The sequence below is a fragment of the Callorhinchus milii genome, unplaced genomic scaffold (genome assembly GCF_018977255.1).
Source record: "Callorhinchus milii isolate IMCB2004 unplaced genomic scaffold, IMCB_Cmil_1.0 Scaffold9, whole genome shotgun sequence".
Lineage (NCBI taxonomy): Eukaryota > Metazoa > Chordata > Chondrichthyes > Chimaeriformes > Callorhinchidae > Callorhinchus > Callorhinchus milii.
Genome location: NW_024704750.1, coordinates 21,583,774 through 21,593,227, shown reverse-complemented (window position 1 = coordinate 21,593,227; position 9,454 = coordinate 21,583,774). Strand labels below are relative to the sequence as shown.

General features: G+C 52.0%; 1 protein-coding gene across 2 annotated transcripts in view; it reads right to left on the bottom strand.

Moving 5' to 3' along the window:
• Nucleotides 1-1,493: 1,493 nt before the first annotated feature.
• adck1 (aarF domain containing kinase 1) overlaps nt 1,494-9,454 on the bottom strand; it is a 92,717-nt gene continuing 84,756 nt past the window's right edge. For both annotated transcript variants that reach the window (XM_007906009.2, XM_042338330.1), the window contains exons 10-11: nt 7,774-7,967; nt 1,494-2,010 (exon numbers count right to left, since the gene is read on the bottom strand). In XM_007906009.2, coding sequence (XP_007904200.1) covers nt 1,842-2,010; nt 7,774-7,967 — 363 coding nt within the window. In that variant the 3' untranslated portion in view covers nt 1,494-1,841. The remainder of the gene's footprint in view (nt 2,011-7,773; nt 7,968-9,454) is intronic.

The following is a 9,454-nucleotide window of genomic DNA, read 5'->3' as shown; positions in this document are numbered from 1 at the left end:
CTTAATAGAAGTTTTCCATATTATGAGGGGATTGGACAGGTGAACAAGGATACATTATTTCCATTAATGGGTGGGTCGGTAACCCGAGGACACCGATTTAAAATAGTTGTTAGAGAAACAGAGGGCAGATGATAAGAATTTTTTTCACACAACAAATTATTGTCATCTGGAATGTATTACCTGAAAGGGTGGTGGAAGCCGATTCGATAACAATTTTTAAGAGAGTAGATAATTATTTGGGGAGGACAAGTTTGCAGGGCTATGGGGAGAGAGCGGAGGAGTGGGATTGATTAGGACAGCTCTTTTCCAAGAGCCAGCACAGACAAGATGGGCTGAATGTCCTCTTTCTGTGCTGTATAATTCTATGAAACACTATTTCAGTGAGTGAATAGCGAACCTGTGGAACAGGCTCCCTAGGGAGATGGTTGAAGCAGAAAGTGTTGATTCTTTCAAACACAGATGAGATAGTTTTCTTTTAGGAAATAACATTATGGGACATAGTACATAGATAGTTCAGGACAATATATGCATGCGACCGCCAGGAAGGTGGAAGGCGAACTAGATGGTCTGTTTTCGTCTAGTATTTATGTTATTGTTATGTTTATTGAGAACGTTACTGTGTGCAAATCGGCTGCTCTGTTTGCCTAAAAAATGCACAGTCACTACACTTTACAGTCCACAGTCTCAATGACACAATTGGGGTTTTACCAATGCATGGATTATGATAATGATGGGCACAGACTGTTCCAATTCCTGGGTTAGCTCTACATATAAAGCTCCTGATCAGTGTAGTCAAGAGTAGTATCAACTATGCGATTAGACTCCAGCAGTTAACCCCTAAGGCTTTCCGAAATTAGGGAAGCGGGATGTGTCCCTCCAGGGGGAGAGAGAGAGAGAGAGAGAGTGAATTCCATCCCAACAATCTATCTCTGGCATTTCCATATGTAGGTGGGATACATGGAATTCTCAGTTGGGTTTGGATACTCTTAAACACGGTGATGGGTTTCCACATATCAGACTGAGCTGAGGAAATAGATAAATAAATGAATAAGTAAATAAATAAATAAATCAGCGTAGTCTGACTGTGACACTGTCAACAGTAATCTAATCAGTCGTCAGGGCAACTTCCACTGATATTACAGATTTCTCTTCCTGGTCTCCTAACTGCTCTTCGATACCGATCAACTCTGGCCAAAGGAAAGATAACTTAAAAGTATTTTTTAATCCGTTGACACTGCCTCGTTATAGTAATCCAGTTCCGAGCAGCAAGGACACATTCACACTCATTAACTCACACCCACTAACTCACACTCATTCACACTGACTAACCAACACTAACTCACACTCATTAACTCGCACTCATTCACCCTCACTAACTCACTAATTCACATATACTAACTCATTCATTCACACTCATTCACTCACTAACGCACACTCATGCACCTCACTAACTCCCTCATTCACACTCACTAACTCACACTCATTCACACTCACTACTGGCTCAGTTGGTGGTTCCCTGGCCTCTGGGTCAGAAAGTTGTGGCTTGAAACCATTGTCGAGGTCAGCCCGAGGCTTCAGTGCAGTGCTGGGGGAGAGTGTAGTGACTGCTGTGTTTTTAGGCGAACATGGCAGCAGGTTAGCACACACCTCCGACAACATAGCACTCCCTCCTCCCAACGCTGCAATGGAGCGTCAGCCTGGACGGTGAACACAAAGTAGGTGTACGCTCACCCATACGGTCCCTATACACAGAGCTCCAGTCAGCAGGCAGGGCTGGGCAGGGAGGGCAGGGCCAGTCTGTATAGATTGTTAGGTTGTTTTCCTGGAGTGAGGTGCGTTGCTCACTGGAGAGCACGGGGATAGCCCAGAACCTGGAGGAGGAGCGTTCCCAGCCACGTAGCCCGAAACCACAGGTAGCTCTCGTGGAGGCTGATTTGCCAAAGTAGCAGAGTCTCTCCCACAGAGATCTGCAGCCGTCTGTAGAAGGAGGGGGCCTGCTCTCTCTCATACCTGGCAAAGCAAAGAGAAAAGAACCTGAGAACAACAACAACATGTGTTTATATAGCGCCCTTCACTTGGGGTAGCATCTCGTGCGCTGGGTATTTAACTGGGTATTACATATTATGAGAGATGTTGCTATCTTGTAAAATCCATAGCAATATTTATGCATGTCTTTTCCGCTGTCATAAATAATAATCCCTGCATTTTGTTTAAACACCTTATTGCTTCATCGAAATGTCCCAAAGCGCTTCAAAGGATTTTACTGTGAAATGTGTATTCTGCAGGCGAAACAATTTGTCCACAGAAATGTCCCCGCAAACTATTACAAATGGTGACTGGTTTTATCCGGGGGGGGGGGGGGGGGGCTCTGTGGGGAAGGAGAATAAGAGAGAGAGAGAAACTTCCTTCTCTATTCAAATAGCTTTAACATCCACCTGTTAAACATACGGACGGGGAGTGAGGTTTAACGTCTCATCTGAAGAACAGGGCCTCCAATCATGCTGCCCTTTTTTATTGTAGTGGGATTCTGGGGGTGGGATGGGGGGGTGAGAGTTGTGGTTAGAGAAAGAGAAGGATGCCAAAGAAGGGACAGAAGTGAGAGGGAAGGAGGGTTAAACCGCCAAGTTAATTTCCAATTGAAATTGGGTTCAGAAAGCAACGTTACCGCAGTCTGTCAGAATGTGATCTCAATCAGAATGTTACTAATGAGAAAACTAACACTTCAACCTCGCAGGGAGCAGAAATGAAAAGATTACACAGTATTTTGCAATCAGTAACAAACTGCTCTTTGTCCCCGGCTAACACTGAGGTAATAGCTCCATTTATATTATAATACATTAATATTATAACAAATGATGTGAATAAATTGATGTAATACAGTAATAATTTGGCTCTTGCCAGCCTGCGCCTAATACTTCCCAGTACTTTTAGGTAAGCAGGAATGGGTCCCTCCAGGGAGAGAGAGTGCACATTTCATTGCAACAATCTACCTCTGGGATTTCCACATGTAGGTGGGATGTCTGGAAGCACGGTGATCGGTTTCTGCATGTGTCTCACGCCCGGCTGACTGAGCAAATAATTCAATAAATTGATTAATCCTGATTTTTCTCCTCCCCCCCTATTTTAGGTTTTGTACCAGTGACTCATTTGCTCAGGGTCAGACCTACACTGGCATTGCCCACTGGTCGGGGCAGAGTGTGCGAGGATGGCACAAGATAGTTAGGCGGGGCAGGGCAGCAGCAAGGAAGATTATACTGCACAAAAAGCTATATTTCCCAACAGCTTCTCGACAGGACATGCCTGAGATTGCCAGTTGCCCAGAGGATTGACAGTGATGCCAAAATTTAGAAGTATCTCCGCTTTGTTCAGGTACTTAAGGTTCCCCTGACCGCTTGCCCATCTGCCTGCCCCGTCTGCCTGCCTGCACGGTAGTGCCCCTCAAAGAGTCGTGGATTGAGTAACTAAACAGGTGTGTGGAGCAAGGAAACTTGCCTAAGATTTTGGCTCATTCAAGGGAATTGAACTTGGGTTCTCTCGCTTGCGAGGCGAGTGCTTTAAACACTATGCGACAGGACTCCTATCACAAAAAGCGAAGAGAGAGGATTAAATGCTAATCCTTTCATTTCATATCGCGTTATATCACGTGGTTGAGACATCTCAAAATGCTTCTCAGGATTTTACTGTGAATAAAGTCGGGGAGCGGCAGCAGGACAGCGCGGGGAGGAGCCTGGGCCTACTGACCCAGGTACTTAAACTCGACGCCGGAGCGAGTGCAGCTAGCGAGGGGAGGGGAGGTGTGGGGGCGGAGCGGGGGAACTGCGACGTCATAGATTAGTTTTCAGGTGAGTGCGCGCGCACAAAAAAAAAAAAAAAAAAAAAAACTCTGCGCCCCCCCCCCCCAGGGCTCACATCAGAGCCCACTATGGTCCTGTTGGGTTCGATGCCCCAATCTGCGGGATAATGCCATCCACCTGACCGCTCGCTCCCGGTCCCCGCGTGCGCACTATGGCTGCCGCTTTGACCCGAGCCCCCTCACCCCCTCCCTCCCTCCCCCCTCCTCTCTCCCCCCAAACCCTCCCCCTCTCCATCTCTCCCGCTCTCTCCTCCTCTCTCTCCGTCCCTCTCGTCTTCTATCCCCACTTGACCCTCCCACAACCTCCCTCTGTTCCAGCCTGGGAATCCTCCGCCGGGCTCACCGTGGCACTCGGCGTTGGCTGTCCAGCAGCAGCCACACCGACTGCCCCATTCCCCACCACTCTCGCCAGCCACCCCGGACACAGACCCGGGGAGTCAACCTCTCCTCCCTCATCCCCATTCCCCCCACCCCTGCCTCACAACCTGGACCCCCCTCCCCTCCCACACACCCTTCTGTCAACCGCTCCCTCCACATCGGACTGCAAAATGTCCGCTCCCTCTGCAACAAGGCCCTGGTCATCAACGATCTCATCCTTGATGAGAACGTTGATATCATGGCCTTGACAGAAACGTGGCTCACCCCAGGCGACACCTTCCCCCTCACGGAGGCCACGCCACCCGGCTACACCTCCCACCACATCCCCCGCCCCAACCGCCGTGGCGGTGGTGTTGCCCTTATCTCAAGGACACCACTTGCCCTATCCCCCTACTCCTCTGGCTCTTTCCCCTCCTTCGAGCACCTCACCCTCTCCCACCCCTCATTCCTCTCCCTTAAAATCCTCCTCCTCTACCGGCCCCCTAAAACCTCTCCCACCTTCATCTCTGACATTTCAACACTCCTCACATCTCTTTGCCTCTCCTCTGATCGCCTCATCATCCTGGGCGACTTTAACCTACACTTCACCCCCTCCTGCTCCATCTCCACAGACTTCTCTTCCCTGCTCTCCTCACTCAACCTTTCCCTACACATAAACTCCCCCACTCACAGTCACGGCCACCCACTCGATTTGGTGATCACCCGGGGCCTCAGTGTCTCGGATGTCACTATTACCGACAAGGCCATCTCCGACCACTACTTCATCTCCTTCACCACCTCCACCCCCCTCCCCACCTCCACCAGACCCACCACCATCTTCTACCGCCCTTGGAAGAAGTTACCCCCACAATCCCTAACCGATGCCTTGGAGTCCTCTGAACTCCTCTCCCTCTGGCCTTCAACCCTCACCGACCCCTCTTCTCCTCTCTCCCTCCTCCACAATATCCTCTCCTCCACACTCGATACTCTTGCCCCCATCACTTCCCGCACTGTCTCCTACTCCCGCTCCTCCCCCTGGTACACCACCCACCTCCGCTCACTGAAATGCCAGGTGCGGGCTGCTGAGCGCACCTTTGTCAAATCCGGCTTAACGGTCCACCGACAAATCTGGCTGGACCTCCTCAAAATTTACCGCTCCACTCTAGCCTCGGCCAAGTCGTCCTTCTACTCCAGGATAATCCTGGAGGCGAAGAACAACCCCAGGCTACTGTTTTCCACCACATCCCGACTCCTCCGTCCCCCCCGCCACCCCGCGCAGGTCATCTCCTCCAACCTTCACTGCGAGGAGATGCTGGATTTCCTTGAATCCAAGATCAAGGGAATCCGCTCCGCGGTCACTTCCCCTCCAACTTCCACCCACCACCCACCCCTTCCCTCCCACACTCCGACTCCTACCCATCCTCCCCTACACACCTTCGTACCCGTTTCCCCACCCTCTGTCACTGAACTCATCCTATCCCTAAAACCAACCACCTGCTCCCTTGACCCCATCCCCACTCCACTCCTTATCTCCCAGCTCCATTTTCTTGCCCCACACATCACTGACATCATAAACCTGTCCCTCTCCTCTGGCTCTGTCCCCATTCCATTAAAAACTGCCATCATCACGCCCACCCTGAAAAAACCCTCCCTTGATGCGTCGCAGCTATCAAGCTACCGGCCCATCTCCAACCTCCCCTTTCTCTCCAAGGTCTTGGAAAGAGTTGTCGCCTCCCAACTGCGCTCTTTCCTCTCCACCCATTCTCTTTTTGAACCCCTTCAGTCAGGTTTCCGTGCTGCTCATAGCACAGAAACTGCCCTGGTCAAGGTCACCAATGATATCCTGACCATCTGTGACCAGGGCTCCCTCTGTCTCCTCGTCCTCCTCGACCTATCGGCAGCATTCGATACGGTCGACCACGCTATCCTACTCCACCGCTTGTCCTCCCACCTCAACCTTCAAGGCACTGTCCTTGAATGGTTTAGCTCTTACCTTTCCACCGTCTTCACTTCGTCTCAACGAATGGCTTCTCCTCCACCCCCCGTACTGTCTCATGTGGTGTCCCTCAGGGCTCTGTCCTCGGTCCCCTCCTCTTCACCCTCTATATGCTCCCCCTCGGTGACATCATCCGCAAACATGGGGTTAACTTCCACATGTATGCGGATGACACCCAACTCTACCTTTCCTCCTCTACTCTCAACTCCACGACCACCGATGTCCTGACAGCCTGCCTGTCCGACATCGAGTCCTGGACGAGAGACAACTTTCTTCAGCTCAACGTGCGAAAAACCGAGGCCCTCCTGATTGGCTCACGTCAGCGCCTCCGCACCTCAGGCGCTGACACCATCAGCATCCAAGGCTGCACTCTCCACCTCTCAAAGCCAGTCAGGAACCTCGGCGTTTTGTTCGACCCTGAGCTGTCCTTTCTCCCTCACATCCGCACCACAACTGGCACCGCCTTCCATCACCTCCGGAATATCGCCAGACTACGGCACTACCTCACCCCTCACGCTGCTGAAACCCTGGTTCACGCCTTTGTCACCTCAAGGCTGGACTATGGGAACTCTCTCCTCGCCGGCCTTCCCGCCACCTCCCTCCACAAGCTGCAGGTCATTCAGAACTCTGCAGCTCGTGTACTGTCCCGCACCAGGCTTCGGGACCACATCACTCCTACCCTCGCTCGCCTCCACTGGCTCCCCATCCCCCAGAGGATTGATTTCAAGATCCTCATCCTCACCTACAAGGCCATTCACGGCCTTGCTCCCTCCTACCTCTCCAACCTACTATCCCCCTACCTACCTGCCCGTACCCTCCGTTCCTCTGGCTCCGGTCTGCTCCACGTCCCCCGCCCCAACCGCCCTACTATCGGTGGTCGGGCCTTCAGCCTCTCAGCCCCGAGGCTCTGGAACTCCATCCCCCAGTGCCTTCGCCTTGCTTCCTCCCTTTCCTCCTTCAAGGCCGGTCTCAAAACCTTTCTCTTTGACCGTGCCTTCAGCTCCCCTCTCGACTCTCTTCCTCCTCCTCGCTCCCTCCCTTCCCTCCCCTCACCCTGACCATTTCCCCCCTCCTCTCTCCCTCCCTTCCCTCCCCTCACCCTGACCATTTCCCCCCTGCTCGGGTCATGACCCAACTGTGCAGCGCCTTGGGACGTCCTCCTGACGTGAAAGGCGCTCTATAAATGGAATCTTGTTGTTGTTGTTGTTGTTGAATAGAAGTGACTATATTTGTTGGTTCCAGTTTGTGGAAATTTGCATAAGGTTTCGCCCAATCCAGGAACCACTTTGCGGGGCGAGTGCGCTAACCACAACCTCTGAAACTCCATCTCACAGTCCCTCCGCCTTGCCCCCTTCCCTGCCTCCTTCAAGACCCCTAACCCTAACCCAGGACCCTCCTCTTCGACGGTGCCTCCTATCCCTCCCCGCTCTCCTGATCCCAACCGCCAGCTTGGGTCCAAATTCCTGACTGTCCAGTGCCTTGGGACGTCCTCCTGATGCGCAAGGCGCTGAGTAAATGTCATGTGTTGTTGTTGCTCTGTGAAGGGTCCAGAGTGCATCCTACCCACCGGCACAGAGCCCTGAGGCAGGAGCGGGACATGTTGATGAAGGAGGTGGCGCTGGCTCTGGTCTGCAGAGCGGTCTCGATCCCTCGCAGGAGGTCATTGGTTTTCAGGAGCAGCAGCATTTGGCGAGGGACGTTGTTCAGCAGTTCACTGATGCGAGGCAGGTACATGGCTGCATTGATCCGGATCTCGGCGTCCTGCAGAATGGCAAATTGGAGGATTTGATTAGTATGGATGCGGATCAGTTGATTCACATTGTGCTGCAGTGTGTGCAACGCGGCTTGACATATAGAGTCCACTAGGAGGTTGGTTTGCGGTCGCCCTCAGCCTCTCTGCCTCCACCCTCTGGAACTCCATTCCACAGTCCCTCTGCCTCACCTCCTCCCTTGCCTCCGTCAAGGCCTGTCTCAAGCCCTTCCATTTCGACCATGCCTTCGGTCACCTTCCGACCCCCATCCTCCCTACCCTCGACCCTCCTGATCTCAACCCCAGCTCGGATCCAAATCCTTGACTGTCCAGTGCCTTTAGATAACAATAACAAAAACAAAATTACATTTGTATAGCGCCTTTCATATCGGGAGGACATCCCAAAGCGCTGGACAGACAGCTACGGACCTGAGCTGGGGGTCAGAGTCAGGGAAGGGGTAGGGCGGGGGGGGAAGCATGGCCGAAGAGGAGGGTCTTGATATGGGTCTTGAAGGAGGCAAGGGAGAGGGCAAGGCAGAGGGACTGTGGGATGGAGTTCCAGAGGGTGGGGGCAGAGTGACAGAAGGCCCGCCCGCCAATAGTGGGGCGAGCAAGGTGGGGGTTGTCCTCTCGACGTGAAATGCACTGCATAAACGTAATGTGTTGTTGTTAACAAATCAGGCAATTTGCACCTCGATTTCCTTTGAAGAATCGAATCGGGTAAACATACCCTTTGCAAGTCAGCACCCTGCCCCAACCCCCCACCCCCACCCCATGTCCCTGGGGTGAACCACTACTCAGCCTGAATAAATCGGACTAGTCAGAATTACTGACCAGGAGTGAATTATACTGCTACCACGATCTTGAAGAGTTTTAAGACGTCTCGACGACATGATAAGGCGCTATATCAAATGCAAGGGTTAGTATTATTATTATTATTGGCATAAAACTAGGATCCCCTCGCGCCGTTCTCTGTCTCTCTCTCTCTAGTCTCTTTCTTTCTCTCTCTTATCGGTCAGCTGCATTTGTTTGAAAATTCGAGTCTCAGCAGTTATGTCAAAAGCACAACTGCAGTCATTTTTGCTTATTCACTCAAATAGAATCGATGGCGGGTCCCATTTTTTGCGGGGAGGCAGAAAGGCACATAAAAGGAGTGTGACCTGAACGCCATTGGATTTTCCGACTCTAACTCGCCTTTGCAGACGGCCTTTGTTTAAAGTGACAGTTTCTTTTATGTACAGAAGAATAGAGAGCCAGGAGTGATTACAGGCTGCAGTCTAATCAAAGAGCTTCAGGTGGTTAGCGTACAAAAGACCGAGTAGATGCCTGGGAGTGACTTACAGGCCTGGGAGCACAGCTGGCTCTGGGTGAGATCATTGTGGAGTTTGAACCCCCACGTCCACTAATCTCTGGCCTGCTCCACAACCCCCGACCCTGCATCCCACAGTCCCTTCACCTCGCGCCCCCCCCTCCCCCTTGCCTCCTTCAAGGCACGTCT